The 17,861-nt window shown below is 44.0% G+C and overlaps 1 protein-coding gene across 1 annotated transcript; it reads right to left on the reverse strand.

Annotated features, from left to right (window-relative positions):
* Positions 1-2,949: 2,949 nt before the first annotated feature.
* On the reverse strand, positions 2,950-14,976 carry LOC138964173 (phospholipid scramblase 2-like). Its single transcript, XM_070336061.1, has 6 exons — positions 14,794-14,976; positions 13,881-14,082; positions 11,586-11,707; positions 10,879-11,036; positions 6,258-6,365; positions 2,950-3,159 (listed from the first exon to the last, which is right to left on the reverse strand). The coding sequence occupies exons 1-6, from the start codon at positions 14,828-14,830 to the stop codon at positions 3,055-3,057; spliced, it is 732 nt and encodes a 243-aa protein (XP_070192162.1). The 5' UTR covers positions 14,831-14,976; the 3' UTR covers positions 2,950-3,054.
* Positions 14,977-17,861: the final 2,885 nt, after the last annotated feature.

Genomic DNA, 17,861 nt, shown 5'->3' on the forward strand with positions numbered 1-17,861 from the left:
TGAAACTCGTTCAATTATCCCAAAATGTCATAACGTTTGGCAATATAATTATTTAACAACAACAAAAAGACTACCGGATTCCGTACATAAAAAAGTCAGGGGCTGTAACAACAATTCGCGGCATTGGACTGTGGGAGGTCGTACACATCATCAGTTGATGATACGAACACACTTGCATATTGGGACACTACTAATTGTGTATTTCAGTTATAATGCATCACGTTACCTCAAACTCCGTCTCAAGTTGGAAATGTCCTCCCTGTCCAAAACCCCGCTCCTACCATCCACAACAGGGAGGACATTTCCAACTGGAGACGGAGTTTCATGAAGATCTGTCCAGTAGGTGTCTCTGAATCGCACTACACTCACACAAACACACAGACAAGCACACAGACACACGCACATACACACACACCTGGGTGAATCAGTTACTTTGTAAAAGGGGTGTACTTTGAATTCAAAAGTCTAAATCGAGGACGGGAAGCGACTTAGGCTAATCATAAGAATGCGCCCCCCCCCCCCCCCCCCCCGAAAAAATAATCTGTCGTGAGATGCATTACACATTTTGTGCACAGGTTCCTGTTAGCAATGTGTACAAAGGTTGGGGGTTCCAGTATCGGTCCTCCCCCCCCCCCCCTTCTCAATTTGCCCCCTGTCCGCAAACAGACATCCTCTGTACCTCATAGGGGGCCTCGGGGTCGCATGGACCCATACCTCATAGATCAATTGGATATTGTTAAAACGGTGTTTGGGGAAAGCTCCTTTGAACGGAATCGAGGTAATAATTTATTTCAAAACCAGGTGTTTTTTGTGGCTAAGTGTCTGTTCTACACCAGGGGCGGATGAAGGGGGGGGGGGGGGTGCAGAGGGTGCAGGTGCACCCCCCCTCCAGCCAAAAAAAATCAAAAAAAATCAAGTCTTTAGTGATCTTTTTTTTCTTTTTTCTTAGACCATTTCTAAGTTCAAATGGCACCAGATGGCACCATTTTGCTTCTTTGGGCCAACAATTTTTCAGGGGGGGCATGCCCCCGGACCCCCCTAGCAAATTTGGGCGCTTCGCGCCCATCACATTCACTTTCGATTCAAAGTGCACCCCCCCCCCCCTTACAAAGCAACTGATCCGCCCCTGTCCACCCTTGTGTCCGGTCGGCCGGTCCCGTCGGAAGGTGTCATAACCTCTGACGAAGAATCTGCGGTCTTCTTTCAGGTGGGTCTCCTGGATGCAGATAATGTCGATGTTGTTGTCTCTCAGAAAAGCCTGTAGCTCTGGTTTCTTTCTCTGGACGCCTTCTGCATTCCACTGCACAACCCTGATGGCTGTCGCTGGATGTTGAGTTCGACCAGTCGCTCTACTCTGTCTTCCCCTGGTTCCCGAGTCAACAGAGCCGCCAGTCGCTGAGGTGGACCCCCTTGAGGCTGAGGGTCCGGCACCGCTCCCGCCTGGCAAAGGTCCACGGGAACGATACCATATCGAAATATCTGTCTGAATCTGAGGCATAATCCAAAGTGGTGGCGTGCGAGCTCGTCTCCCATGAACTTAGTTTAGGTTCCCACACTGTGTCCGGAAACACAGTCAGCATCGCTCCGACTTCGTTGGGGGGTGGTTTGAATTCGGAGTGTCCTTCTCCTAGACTGGTTGCCTGCCATGGCTGATGAGTCCGGTCTGCCCATGGTTTGAATTCAGAGTGTCCCTCTCCTAGACCGGTTGCCTGCCATGGCTGATGAGTCCGGTCTGCCCATGGTTTTATTTACATGAGTATCCTTCTCATGCCCCTTATGACTCGAGGAGAGTTAGCTGATATTAGTCTGACCTCTCTCCGTTGACCTGTCCAGCATGCGAGACGCTACCAGAAGTTTTGACACTCCCGCTGGCATAGCTCTCGGGGTGATAGAAGTACTCAAGCTCCCACACCTCGTCAAGGAATCAGCCGTGTGTGGAGCATGACTTTCATAAGTTTCAAGGCAACCCCACAAGTTGCTCACTGCAACTAGTAACAGTTGGTGTCACCAAAAATTAACATGACACTGTCAAGCTGTCTGCAAGTATGCCCGTTTCCTGTACGGTGAAGGAATTTTCTAACGAACTCAGTAGGAAAATTGATTATTTATAATTAAACACACACACACACACATGCACACACACACACACACACACACACAGCGAAAGAGAGAGAGAGAGAGAGAGAGAGAGAGAGAGAGAGAGAGAGAGAGAGAGAGAGAGAGAGAGAGAGGGAGAGAGGGGGAGAGAGAGAGAGAGAAAGAGAGAGAGACAGAGAGAGAGAGAGAGACAGAGAGAGACAGAGAGAGGAAGAAAATGGCACAAAGACACGTTTTTTGTTTAAAATTTATTCTTTTCATTGGTTTTCAGATTTTCACAAAAGATGAACACCGTGAAGCTACAGAAACTTGTTGTCCTACAAACAGGTAGGCTAACTGTTATTATTAAGGGTAACTTGTCACTAAATAATAAAATAGCACAAACCTGTTTTTTGACAGGCGACATTTTGTTCAGTACTTTCGAGACTCTTATATCAGCAACATGTCTTACGTCTTTGTTACTTATAGGTGCGTTCGCAAACACACACACACATATACACACACACACACACACACACACACACAGAGCATGCGCGTGCGCAAGCACACACACACACACACGCCATGCGCGCGCAATCACACACTCACAAACACACATACACACACACACACACGTACATACACATACACACGCCATGCGCGCGCGCGCAACTACACACTTACACACTTGCACACACACACACACACACACACACACACACACACACACACACGCCATGCGTGCGCCCAAATACACACACACAAACACACACGCCATGCGCGCGCGCAAATACACACACACACACACACACACACACACACATACACATACTCACACACACACACACACACACACATACACACACCCTGACATTGTTGATTTGAACGGGTGTAAATAGTCTTCATATCATAAGGATCCAACTAAAATGGGGCGCGCCAGATGCAGATTGAAGACCAGTCGAGGGCGATCACGATGCATTACATATTCACCGCAGTCTGCGTAACAACACCTTTGTCTTCGCGCGGGTCCTCGTAGAAGTTGAAATCAATGAGGAAAACGGAGCTGAGGAGAACGGCCTTCATCTTGCAGGAAAAAATAGAAACAAAGAAAAGTTATATCGAAAGACAAACAATCAAACAAACAAAGAAACACACCAACATTGAATGCGGCTCATTCATGAAGCAACTACCCAACCAATGGACGAACTCCGGAAATAACTCTTGTACTGGTTGCGACAGACTGAGTGTAAACTTTACACGCGTGTTCCTTCTTGTTAAAGACACTCCCCTCGCTAATGCAATGCCTCATGGGAACGTTTGCCTCAATACAAGCAAGACTATAAGTTATAATATAGGTTTTCATGAACGGGTTTTCAATACACGATGTTCGGATATAACTCTGTCGGATTTGCATAGGTTGTGAAAGCGTGAATATGTAGTATATTATATAGAGAATACTACATGGCTTGCTGTGTCGTACCATATTTACACGATTTTTTTTTAAAATAATGAACTGCGAGCGAAAGCGAGCTGTTCACTATTTGAAACAAGAAGGGCAAAGCCCATACGACTCACATGCTTGACCTTGACCTTTACATGACCTTGACCTTCAAATAACTAAACCTAGCAATGACATCATACACTAAGAACTGCTTTACACATTTTTCCTACCAAAATACATGTGACCTTGACCCAAGGTCAAGGTCATCCAAGGTCATGCAACACAAAGCTGTTAATTCAAGACATAGGAAGTACAATGGTGCTTATTGGCTCTTTCTACCATGAGATATGGTCACTTTTAGTGGTTCACTACCTTATTTTGGTCACATTTCATAAGGGTCAAAGTGACCTTGACCTTGATCATATGTGACCAAATGTGTCTCATGATGAAAGCATAACATGTGCCCCACATAGTTTTTAAGTTTAAAACAGTTATCTTCCATAGTTCAGGGTCAAGGTCACTTCAAAATATGTATACAATCCAACTTTGAAGAGCTCCTGTGACCTTGACCTTGAAGCAAGGTAAACCAAACTGGTATCAAAAGATGGGGCTTACTTTGCCTTATATATCATATATAGGTGAGGTATTCAATCTCAAAAACTTCAGAGAAAATGTGAAAAATGTGAAAAATAGCTGTTTTTTAGACAACATTTAGATGCTGTGTATGTTTTTTTGGGCCTTGTCATCATACACCATCTTGCCAAATTTGGTACTGATAGACTGAATAGTGTCCAAGAAATATCCAACGTTAAAGTTTTCCGGACGGACGGACGGACGGACGTCCGGACGTCCGGACGGACGGACGGACGGACGACTCGGGTGAGTACATAGACTCACTTTTGCTTCGCATGTGAGTCAAAAAGCAACGAGTGTAAATCTGGTACAAAACAGCAAGCCATGTAGTATTCTGTTGATCCTACATACTGTACTTACGTGTATTGTACTGAAAATGTCCTGAAGTCGAGGCAGCTAAATATTGAAGACGCTTGTTTTGGAACCTCGATCTCTTCTAAAGCCTCGTGCAATATTTTTTCGTCAAAGCAAAGAAACGTCACTCTGAAAGTGTGGCGTGACGTGTTAGTTCTAAAGATTCATGGAGGGTACTTAGCGAGCGCAATTTTTGTTTCTATAATGACGTTTGTCTCGGTGACTTTGGCACCATAAGCAGTGGAAAAACAGGTCCCTGCCAGACTTGCTTGACATGACCTCATTTACATGATATACACACGTGTGATTTGAACGATTATTATCTCACGGGTGTCTCTCTCACGTATGTAGGATATTCACGCTTTCACAACCCATGAAAATCCGACAGATCGAGTTATTTCCGAACATCGTGTATTGAAACCCCGTTCATGAAAACCTACGTGAAAACTTTTAACCTACTTACACTACTGAGTTAACCTTTAGCCATGGAACCAGCTGAGAGTCCGTTTTTTTTACCCAAAGTACAGAAAGGAACCTCCCTATATCGTAAAGGAAAATATTGACCAAACAAACCAGTATGACAGAACCCTGCAAGGAATACACTCCCTTCCTAGTTAAAGGCAACAAGTTAGATTGATCAAAACAGTATGACAAAACTTCATACCTTAAACCACCCACCCCGCTTTTTTTTGTCAAGGAAGAAAATTTATGAATACAAGAAATTGTGTTTTTACTCTGATGTCGAGATCGATTGGGAAAGAGGCGGAGAAGACAGAACCCTGCAAGGAGTACACTCCCTTCCTAGTTAAAGGCAACAAGTTAGATTGGTCAAAACTGTATACCTTTAACCCCCCCCCCCTTTTTTTACATTTAGTCAAGTTTTGACTAAATGTTTTAACGTAGAGGGGGGAATCGAGACAAGGGTCGTGGTGTATGTGTGTGTGTGTGTGTGTGTGTGTGTGTGTGTGTGTGTGTGTGTGTGTGTGTGTGTGTGTGTGAGTCTGTATGTGTGTGTGTGTGTGTGTGTGTGTGTGTGTGTGTGTGTGTGTGTGTGTGTGTGTGTGTGTGTGTGTGTGTGTGTGTGTGTGTGTGTGTGTGTAGAGCAATTCAGAGAAAACTACTTGACCGATCTCTATGAAACTTAACATGAGAGATCGTGAGTATGGCATCTCCAGACATTATTTTTATTTTTTTGGATAAATGTCTTTGATGACGTCATATCCGGCTTTTCGTGAACGTTGAGGCGGCACTGTCACGCTCTCATTTTTGAAATGTTGGTCAAGTAATCTTCGACGAAGCCCAGACATTGGTATTGCATTTCAGCTTGGAGGCTTAACAATCAATTAATGAGTTTGCTCATTTAAGTTGTCTTTAAAATCGATTTTTCGCAAACAGATTTAAAATTGATTGCATCGTATTCCTCATCACATTCTGAATCTAAAAATATATACATGTCGTGTTTACTCTTAAAATGTGATCACAATTAACAAAAATAAATTAATTAGTCTTACGATTAAAATCTAAGAAATCGATCCAAAAATGATCTTATTCTTTATCGTGGGAGGTGAGCGATTTCCTTCTCGCGGGTATTGACGAAGCTGTACTGTCTTGGTGAAAAAATACAGTGCGTTCAGTTTCATTCCGTGAGTTCGACAGCTTGACTAAATCAGTAAATGTAGTAATTTCGCCTTACGCGACTTGTTTTCTTTTGTCAAGAAAGAAAATGTATGAATACAAGAAATTGTGCTTTTACCCTGATGTCGAGATCGATTGGAAAAGAGGCGGAGAAGACGTCTGCATCCGTGAACATCTCCTTTAGGAGTCCAGAGAATTGCTTCTTCACCTGGCCAATCTCTTGTCCCTGCGGTGCAAGGTATACACGCAAATTAGGTTTTAGAACAAACTCATAATCTCTCTAATAATTTCTCAAAAAACAGGTACAGTCGAACCTGTCTAAAGAGACCACCCAAGCGACTGAGCAAAAGTGGTCTTTTTAGACAGGTGGTCTCTTTAAACAGGTGATTTATATAGTCGTAAAGACCGTCGGGGATCCTTTGGGGTGGTCTTAATGGGCAGGTGGTCTTTTTGGACAGGTGGTCTCAAGGGCAAGTTCGACTGTATTACCCGTGGAGTGTGTTCTACCAAATACTTCCTACCTGATTTCCGACGCACCAAATATTTGGTATGTTAGGCAACATGTTTAACTGCTTGAATCCCCCACATCTCCAAAACAGAGAATGACGGCTTCGTTCGGATAGAACACACTATTAGTACTAATACCACAAGTCTGTGTGTAAAATGTAGTAAAGATTGGTAAAATCATCAATAAAGTTATGATGGAACAAGAAAAGCGAATGCTTACACACGACTCGCCTTCGTTACTCCCTGCCCGTCCCTGAACTCCTTGTCCCCCGCCCTTCCCTGAACTCTTTACCCCCGCATTTCCCTGAACTCCTTACCCCCGCCCTTCCATGAACTCTTTACCCCCGCCCTTCCATGAACTCCTTACCCCCGCCCTTCCCTGAACTCTTTACCCCCGCCCTTCCATGAACTCCTTACCCCCGCCCTTCCATGAACTCCTTACCCCCGCCCTTTCCTGAACTCTTTACCCCCGCCCTTCCCTGAACTCTTTACCCCCGCCCTTCCCTGAACTCTTTACCCCCGCCCTTCCCTGAACTCCTTATCCCCGCCCTTCCCTGAACTCTTTACCCCCGCCCTTCCCTGAACTCTTTACCCCCGCCCTTTCCTGAACTCTTTACCCCCGCCCTTCCCTGAACTCTTTACCCCCGCCCTTCCCTCAACTCCTTACCCCCGCCCTACCCCCGCCCTTCCCTGAACTCCTTACCCCCGCCCTTCTCTGAACTCTTTACCCCCGCCCTTCCCTGAACTCCTTACCCCCGCCCATCCCTGAACTCTTTACCCCAACCTTCCCTGAACTCATTACCCCCGCCTTTTCCTGAACTCTTTACCCCCGCCCTTACCTAAACTACTTACCCCCGCCCTTCCCTGAACTCCTTACCCCCGCCCTTCCCTGAACTCTTTACCCCCGCCCTTCCCTGAACTCCTTACCCCCGCCCTTCCCTGATCTCTTTAACCCCGCCCTTCCCTGAACTCTTTACCCCCGCCTTTTCCTGAACTCTTTACCCCCGCCCTTACCTAAACTACTTACCCCCGCCCTTCCCTGAACTACTTACCCCTGCCCTTCCCTGAACTCCTTACCCCCGCCCTTCCCTGAACTCTTTACCCCCGCCCGTCCCTGAACTCCTTACCCCGCCCTTCCCTGAACTCTTTACCCCCGCCCTTCCCTAAACTTTTACCCCCGCCCTTCCCTGAACTCCTTACCCCCGCCCTTCCCTGAACTCCTTACCCCCGCCCTTCCCTAAACTTTTACCCCCGCCCTTCCCTGAACTCCTTACACCCGCCCTTCCCTGAACTCCTTACCCCCGCCCTTCCCTGAACTCCTTACCCCCGCCCTTCCCTGAACTCTTTCTTTATTTATTTGGTGTTTAACGTCGTTTTCAACCATTCAAGGTTATATCGCGACGGCCCTGAACTCTTTACCCCCGGCCGCCCTTCCATGAACTCCTTACCCCCGCCCTTACCTGAACTCCTTACCCCCGCCCTTCCCTGAACTCTTTACCCCCGCCCTTACCTGAACTCTTTACCCCCGCCCTTCCTTGAACTCCGTACCCCATAGAAGACTCTATCCCTCCGTTTTTAGACCCCCAAATTCCAGTGGCGGAATTAGGGGGGGGGGGGGGGGGGGGGGGCTAAGGGGGCCCGGGCCTTATGGGGGAAAAAAAGAAGAGAACAAGATTGTTTTGTTTGTTTGTTTGCTTAACGCCTAGCCGACCACGAAGGGTCATATCAGGGTGGTGCTGCTCTACATATAACGTGCGCCACACACAAGAGTTCAGGGATGAGAGAGAGAGAGAATTGAATTGCATTGAATTGAACTTTATTTAACAAGGATTAAGATTTAAGGCTACGGCTTTTCTTACAATCTGTCCTTGGGACGCACAGACACACAATGATAAAATAGAAAAATTAAAAATTAAAAAGTTTAAGAGAGAGAGAGAGAGAGAGAGAGAGAGAGAGAGAGAGAGAGAGAGAGAGAGAGAGAGAGAGAGAGAGAGAGAGAGAGAGAGAGAGAGAGAGAGAGATGATTAAATGACAGTTTCTGAGCTCAGGTGGCCATAGATTGCAGCATTTTGCTTGCTTGGAAAAACTAAATTCCGGGGGGGGGGGGGGGGGGGGGGGGCATGCGGACCCCCTAGCATGTTCGGGCGCTTCGCGGCCTAAATTCAGGCGATTCGCGCCTTCAAGTTTGTGCAAAAAAGTTTGGGTGGGCTCCCCCCCCCCCCCCCCTTCCTTGAGATCCTGGATCCGTCCTTGAACCCTAAGAATAATTCACATATTCAAACTTGCACAACCCAAAATCTGCTTCCCACCACAATCACTAGTCTGATGTACTCAACATCCACTAAATTTTGAGAGATTTTTTTTTTTTCAAACAAGAATCATAATAATTACTAATTTTCCTGACCAAATTGAGTTTTGGCTAGCCCAGAAAAAAAGGTATACTCAGACACTTGTGTGACCTCATTTCTGACACTATGACATCATAACATGATGTCATCACCAATAGTCTAGCCAAGACTGTGCTCCAATTCAAACAATGACATCATTGAGCTTGATGACCTCAAGGCTTATTTTCTTGATGGCTCGATCAGTGGATATTTCAGGGGTGAAAATCTTCTCAAGCAAACATTGTCATGCTGTGACTCTGAAATGTGATGAAAACAAACCAAAGTTTGGTCATGTCTGATGATTATCAACACCAACAATTGTGTGAATTTTGGAGGCTTTTCCTCTCCAAAAAACTGAGAAAATATCCACGCTCAGTTTTTAAAATCATGACCCCGCTGTGACCCCAAAATGTGACGGGGGTCAACCAAACAAGGGTCACGTTGGTAGATTATCACACCCTTGAAATGCTCAAAGTTTCAAAGCTTTAGCTTCAAAAAGGCCCGAGATGTTAATTTATTATGAATCGAACATGACCCTCTGTGACCTCAAAACATGACGAGGGTCAATCAAACTTAGCTCAAGTTGGGAGATTATCAAACCCTAGAAGTGTGCAAAGATTCAAAGCTCTAGATTCAAAAACATCCAAGATAACCTCAACGTTAAGTTTTTATGAAACAAACATGACCCCGCTGTGACCCCAAAATTTGACGACCGTCAACCAAACTGGGGTCACTTCGTGAGATCATCAAACCCTAAAAGTGTGCAAAGTTTCAAAGGTCTAGCTTGAAAAACATCCGAGATAATTTCAACGTTATGATTGTGTTGTCTGCGGACAGAAAAATTAAAAATTAAAAAGTTAAAAAGTGTACCAACAAAAGGAGGTCAGAAAACTTCAGCACGTGATGATAAAGATGATGATGATGAATCGATGATGATGATGATGATGATGATGATGATGATGATGATGATGATGATGATGATGATGATGATGATGAAGATGAGGCATGAAGAGCAAACATATGTGGTTATTCATAAAATCAAATGCATACTATGCAAGTAATTATAAGTACAAGGTGGTAGCAATCGAACATGTAGCCATACAACCGGACACATATGAATCCTAATACTCACCAATCCATTACTCAGGTGAGTCAAAAACCAGGCGCACGTCGCGTCGCAATGTTTGGCAAAGCATGCACAATGAGCGCTTCTGGGGTGATAACGCGAGACAACTCCTGTGATCTTGCCGCGAGGTTCCGCCTGTTACCATTGTCTTTTTACCGTATAAAATGCACGATTTACACACGAACTGTTACCAAAGCGACATGCTATTTGGGACCAATGCACGTTTTGTTCCTTTCTCGTGTGATCTTGCCGCGAGGTTCCGGCTGTTACCAGCCGAAAGAAAGAAGGGGCATAACCTCACCAGAACCGCCCATTGCGGCCAAACAAATCATTGTTGGCATACCCCTCACTCATTTCAATCGCTTATTGCAAGTAAACGGCTGGTCATAGGCTAACAAATCAAATTACATTTAAAAGATAAATGATTCAGCATTCTAAATTCCATAATCACATTAGGTACTTAAATACATCTAATTTTGGCAAAGCATTGCAAATTATACAAAATGGCGGGCCAAAAAGTCACTGTTTGCCTATCCCTCACTCCATTAAATTGCTTATTGCACAGTGACACAGGCTAATACTTCACAATCTATTCGAGAGATAAATAATTCAGCATTCTACATGTCATAATCTCATTGGGGGACAACAGAAATTCGAATTTTGGTCAAAATCTAACCAGCAGTGCCCGCTTAATCTGAACATTGCAACAATTTGCTTACATCACTGTTGACGACGGTGAAAGCCTGATCCTGACAACACATCGCAGCAAGCATAAGGAGGCAGCAGCAAGGACCGTCCAAGGACATCACCTGTGCTTGATTGTGATCCAACACTCGGTAGCCAGGGAAGAACGGGTTGCACTTGCGCTCGATGGTGCCTGCAAAAGGTTATGCACGAACATCCGTCCAAGGATTGTAAAAGTCCACAGAGCTAAATTTAGCTTTAGGGGCAAATTATACGTGCGCAGAGTCAGCGGGGCTGCATGTTGCGTTAAGGATTATGACGAGTACTTGGCCTGCTTTCTTTTCACGCAACGTGTAGCGGAGCCTTTAGTCATCACACACACACACACACACACACACACACACACACACACACACACACACACACACACACACACACACACACACACACACACACACACACACACACACACAAACAAACGTTATAATTATACATATGATCATCAGTGTGTGTGTGTGTGTGTGTGTGTGTGTGTGTGTGTGTGTGTGTGTGTGTGTGTGTGTGTGTGTGCGTGTGTGTGTGTGTGTGTGTGCGTGTGTGTGTGTGTGTGTGTGTGTGTGTGTGTGCGTGCGTGTGTGTGTGTGTGTGTGCGTGTGTGTGTGTGTGTGTGTGTGTGTGTGTGTGTGTGTGTGTGCGTGTGTGTGTGTGTGTGTGCGTGCGTGTGTGTGTGTGAGGTACGTACCAAAATGGTCCCCAGACTCGGCATTTACAATCACCGAATCACTGCAGCAGGGCCAGTTAGGAAAGAAAGCCCCCATGTTGCATGGTCTCTCTATGTGCAATACTGGCTGTCCCATGTTGTCGCTGGAACAAAATGAAACATCGTACGTTACTGCTTGTAATACAAACAAATGTTTTTACATCTAGATATTGTGTTTTGACTAAATATTTTCAGATTGATAGGGAATCGAGACGAGGGTATGTATATAAATAGGTATGTATGTATGTATGTATGTATGTATGTATGTATAGACCCTTTGGGGTACCTTGGTACTTCATTTTGGCCATTTAAGTCAGGCATTTTCAATGAGTGTTACTATTTTTCCTGTACAAAGATGCCCAGCACCGAGACCATTATGATTCTTTTACCAAAATATTTGTTTGAAAAAGCAAATTAATTCGGTGTTCATTGAAACTACTTAAACACAGTGTAAACGTGCCGCTTTGCAGGGCCTCGTGAGTTACTGCGTCACCAGGTATAAGCACGTGGAACCATGGGTGACCACACTGGTGGCTGCATGCGGACAACTATTATTGTTTTCGTGTGAATTTCGTGCAGAAAATGCCACTGGCATTCAGTCGATCTGTTTCTACATTCTCGAACGACATCACTTTGTCAGAAATGCTTTCACTCGGATACACAACCTGCCGACAAGACAATGGGATGTCATAGTTATATCTTCGATCTTCATGGAGTCAATATAAATCAGACCAGCTTAATCAAAAGCTCACATGTCTGTCTTCTGGTGTAAATAACAAATCATCAGCTGAGGCGGTGTGTTTAAATAAGCACAAGCCAAAAGAATCAACTTGTAAGCGCGATGTTGACGCCGCTACCGGGACTTCCAACCCATGTCCGTAGACTCGTTATGTGCCCGATTCAGTTCTGACCTGGAAATGCCCACTGTCACGACTAACATGCCCGTTCTTTGACGTTTCTCTACGCTTAGAACCACGCCACGTTTCTTTCAACAATGAGATTTCAGGTGCGACGTGATATAAAGATGGTATAACAATTTAAAAAAAAGACGAGACAATAGGAAAAGAAGGGTATCGGGGGGGTGGGGGGGGGGGGGGGGGGTGGGGGGGTGGCACGGACTTAACCTATACTCTTGACAACTGAACTGGGGTTGAGGCCTTCTCAAGGGGGGCAATAGACCTCTTAGTAAGTAGGGGTTTTTTATGAAGAAAAAAATGTGCATGCGTGCCTGAAAAAATAGTTTCTCTAATAAAAAGTAATGGTCAAACGTGACTACCCTATATCACTTAATGTAAAAACATCTGACAATGACTGAACAGATCTTGAAATGTATGAGGGAATCAAAGTACCAAGGGGTCCCAAATGAGTTATATGTATGTATGTATGTATAATGTATGTATGTATGTATGTATGTATGTATGTATGTATGTATGTATGTATGTATGTATGTATGTATGTATGTATGTATGTATGTGTGTGTGTGTGTGTGTGTGTGTGTGTGCGTGCGTGCGTGCGTGCGTGCGTGCGTGCGTGCGTATGTGTGTGTGTGTGTTTCCAAATATGTACGTGCTGGAAGTGTTAACCACCAGTCTGTCCGCGAGGGCATGGCAAGGTGAGCATAGGATATGAGGTGTACATATGTGTCCATTTTCAGGAGATAAATATTGTGTTATACTTATATTATCTTTGAATCCTGAATAAACTATGCTGATATGTATTTATGTATGTATGTATGCCAGGAAAGACCCTTTTGTCAATCGTGGGATCTTATCGTGCACACCCCAATGTAGTGTACACGCCGGAAGGGACCTCGGTTTTTCGTCTCATCCGAAAGACTAGCACTTGAACCCACCACCTGGGCTAGTAAAGGGGGAAGAAAATTCCGTACGCCCCGACCCAGGGTCGAACTCGCAACCTCTCGCTTCCGAGGCAAGTGCACTTACAATTCGGCCACCCTTTGAAGTTTCCCTGGAAATGTGAAATTATGAAGATCAAATAACCAAAGGAGATCAAATAACCAAAGGGAAGTAAGCGCTATATATGCTTACGATATGTGTTATGAAGTAAGCGAGCGTTATACGGAACCAAAACTCATCGGGGAATCTTCGGCGTGGTCGTAATGGGCAGTCGGTCGTTATGGAGAAGTGGTCGTCCGGACAGGTTGGACTGTATTGTTTGTTTCGTTCATGACTTTTACGCGTACGGCCGTTTTTACCCCGCCATTTAGGCAGCCATACTCCGCTTTCGGGGGAAATATTTGACTGTAAAAATACTAACGTGATTTTCATAGCGAAGGGCCGGTGTGGCCCACAACACTGCTTGCAGCACCAGTTCGAGTCCTCGGCAGCGTAGAATATTCTCTGGTTCATGGTGTTGAAGATGCTGTACTTGTTGCCCACCTCATAGGGCAAAATGACCTCCAGAAGAGCAACTTCCTGCTTCACAATCACCTGGTCTATGGCACCCAGGTACTGCAGCGCTGTCAGATCAAACCCCTTTGCTCTTGGTTAATGCAGAAACAAGTCCATTGCCTTGTCAGACTTTTTTCATTTTACTTCATTTCATTCACTCTATTATTCCAATCACCTGGTCTATGGCACCCAGGTACTGCAGCGCTAGCGCGCTGTCAGATCGAACCCCTTTGCTCTTGGTTAATGCAGAAACAAGTCCATTGCCTTGTCAGACTTTTTTCCTTTCATTTCACTTCATTTCATTCACTCTATTATCCCAATGCTGGCAAATTGAGTCGCTTCCTCCCACTGGAAAGCTAGCAGCAACAAGAGTTGCGCTACCCAGGTGTATGCGTGGTTAGGTGTAATCAGCCGCCTGAACTTACGGCTGAATGTTTTGTATGACTTTAGTTAGACTTTTGCAACGTGGTTCTGTGTTGCATGTCCTTCTGGTGAAAGGTGGCCAGGCTTTCTCTGAATGAGTGTATTCCTCTCTCTCTCTCTCTCTCTCTCTCTCTCTCTCTCTCTCTCTCTCTCTCTCTCTCTCTCTCTCTCACACACACGCACGCACGCACGTACACACGCACATGCACACGCACGCACGCACGCACGCACGCACGCACACACACACACACACACACACACACACACACACACACACACAGCAACTGACAGACAATCATTGTCACAATGAGAAACAGAACATCAGAGAAACGCAGAGTCAGAGAGACAGAGAGTACCTGGATGAAGCGATCTTGGCTGGCTTGTCACTGCCATCACTGACGCTCCGATTGATTCCGACGCAGATGTGTTTCCGCGGTTGTCTTTTTTCTATCCCCGCGGCTCTCATCTGCGACCAACCCTCAACTGTGTCGAGGAAACGTTGAGCTGTCCTGTTTTACCCCTGCCAACCTCAGACAAGCATGTCGTCATAATAATGTAACGCGTCATCTTTATCACTGCGTCATACTCACTTAGCCTAGACTTTTTACATAGTCTAGCTCCGCGAAGCGCCAGGTAATGTGCGTTGACAACCTCGACACAAATTAGATACATAATAATGCAACCAAGGCAATTAAAGATTGTTTGTATGCTTTTGTAGCCATTATTCTCGATAGCAATCTCATGCGCGCTTGTGTCACATTGTGCGTGTGTGTGTGTGTGTGTGTGTGTGTGTGTGTGTGTGTGTGTGTGTGTGTGTGTGTGTGTGTGTGTGTGTGTGTGTGTGTGTGTGTGTTTCAAGATGGCTTGACAAGTTTGGAGTGTGTGCTAAAAAAAGGGATTCAGTCGGTCATCCGATTCGTCTTCTATGCAAATGACCAAGCTTCCTTCGGCCTTATAGATAAACACCTCAACCCTAACCCAGTAAGTAAAGAAGAATGTGTTGTGATTTGTATCATTTGTTTATTCTGGGGATGCTTTTTGTATTAGATATTCACACTTTCTTGAGGCCTCATTTTCTGTTGAAAACAGTTGGCCTTAATGCAAAATTGTTAATCTCTACCCATTTGGAAGAAGGGCCTGCTGTCCCTCATGATTGCTCTCTCTGTCTCTGTCTCTTTGATTAATCAAGCGCAGAAACAGACCTGTAAACTTTTTAATTAGGTATTTGAGCATGAGCTGTGGAACGTGTTTTTATTTGCGGCATTGAGCTTATATTTTTTTCTCCAAATTCTAATTTCTGTTTCATTGTTGTCAGGACTTCTGGTTGACAGTACTGTACAGAAGGATTGTTCGTGGCGCTGTCTTCCTCGCTACTTTATTATCTCACATAGAGAAATGTCAGTGGTGGTGCATGTAACACAAAGACAAACGAAAGACTACAACATTACTATTATATTTAAATATATGTACTGATTAATAACATTGTTCTCAACTAAAACACCTCTCTGCATACAAATCTCTCGCTGTAAGTGATTGGATCGGAGTAACATTTTCTATGGAGAAATTAAACCACAAAGCCCCAGGGATTTGTTTGTTTGTTTTGCAGTTGATGTCTTTGTGTTCGGTGCTGCTGTTCCGACGAAATTCATGAAACACGTTGTCGGTTGTACGCTGAACCAATAACATGTTACGAATGATTTTGCAATTCAGACTCTCAGTCTTATTTTTTTTCGTTGTGCAAAATGTCATTTGATTTATCGTCTGTGTCATGCTGAATACTGTACATTGGGAATAGAGACAGCAATAGAGAGAGAGAAAACTAGAGAGAAAGAAACAGAGAGAGGGTATGTGTTTCTGTAAGCAAACGACCACACACAGTAAATTATCAATGCATATTATGGCTTTGAGGAAAAAAAGTGATCAGTTAACAAACTCACATTAAAAAAGATGACATCACGTTTGAAACATATATGTTGTGTGATAATTTATTTTGCAGACGAGTCAATCGCTGTATTTTTCTCCTGTGTGATGTTCTTGTATTCATTGTAGGCTTGTGTTGATTGATAACTGTTCCAGTTTCAAAGCAAGCGGTCTAGCGCTGTACATTCTGAATCCTAATAACTACCCTGTGACCTTTGACCTGCCCCAGTTTACACACCAGCCTCGTTTCCGCTACTCTTTGACAGCAGGGGACAAGGATGGACTGACGTCCAAGTAAGTGAAGTCATCATAACGCATGCAAGCACATTTGTACCCACATTGAATAATTATGAGAAAACACAAGTACCGAAATGTGTTATTTTTGACGTTTTGTAATTTCGAATAGTGCAGACAAACTTCCTAAAATTAATTAATTATTTGTTATATAACATTTTATAAATCTAAATAGTGCAGGAAACTTTATCCAATCTAATTTCTTATTCATTATTTTGTTTAAGCCTATGTCTTGGTAATATCGTTATTGTTTGAATGCCGTGAGAATATTATCTCGACTACATGTACTTTTGTTCAGGTACATCGCTCTGAACGGTGAACAAGTCGCGTAAGGCGAAAATACAATATTTAGTCAAGTAGCTGTCGAACTCACAGAATGAAACTGAACGCAATGCCATTTTTTAGCAAGACCGTATACTCGTAGCATCGTCAGTCCACCGCTCATGGCAAAGGCAGTGAAATTGACAAGAAGAGCGGGGTAGTAGTTGCGCTAAGAAGGATAGCACGCTTTTCTGTACCTCTCTTTGTTTTAACTTTCTGAGCGTGTTTTTAATCCAAACATATCATATCTATATGTTTTTGGAATCAGGAACCGACAAGGAATAAGATGAAAGTGTTTTTAAATTGATTTGGACAATTTAATTTTGATAATAATGTTTATATATTTAATTTTCAGAGCTTGTTTTTAATCCGAATATAACATATTTATATGTTTTTGGAATTAGCAAATGATGGAGAATAAGATAAACGTAAATTTGGATCGTTTTATAAATTTTTATTTATTTTTACAATTTTCAGATTTTTAATGACCAAAGTCATTAATTAATTTTTAAGCCACCAAGCTGAAATGCAATACCGAAGTCCGGGCTTTGTCGAAGATTACTTGACCAAAATTTCAACCAATTTGGTTGAAAAATGAGGGCGTGACAGTGCCGCCTCAACTTTCACGAATAGCCGGATATGACGTCGTCAAAGACATTTATCAAAAAAATGAAAACGAACGTTCGGGGATTTCATACCCAGGAACTATCATGTAAAATTTCATAAAGATCGGTCCAGTAGTTTAGTCTGAATCGCTCTACACACACACACAGACACACACACACACACACGCACACACGCACACACGCACATACACCACGACCCTCGTTTCGATTCCCCCTCGATGTTAAAATATTTAGTCAAAACTTGACTAAATATAAAAACTACA

Source organism: Littorina saxatilis, linkage group LG4 (genome assembly GCF_037325665.1).
Source record: "Littorina saxatilis isolate snail1 linkage group LG4, US_GU_Lsax_2.0, whole genome shotgun sequence".
NCBI lineage: Eukaryota > Metazoa > Mollusca > Gastropoda > Littorinimorpha > Littorinidae > Littorina > Littorina saxatilis.

What these genes read in the sequence shown, in the direction of transcription:
- LOC138964173 (XM_070336061.1), bottom strand. Translation starts at nt 14,830, where the DNA reads ATGGCAGTGACAAGCCAGCCAAGATCGCTTCATCCAG. An exon ending in CGAGTCTGGGGACCATTTTG is followed by an intron (nt 11,037 to 11,585) that starts GTACGTACCTCA and finishes AACCTTTTGCAG; the next exon opens with GCACCATCGAGCGCAAGTGC. An exon ending in TCACCGTCGTCAACAGTGAT is followed by an intron (nt 6,366 to 10,878) that starts GTAAGCAAATTG and finishes CTTGCACCGCAG; the next exon opens with GGACAAGAGATTGGCCAGGT.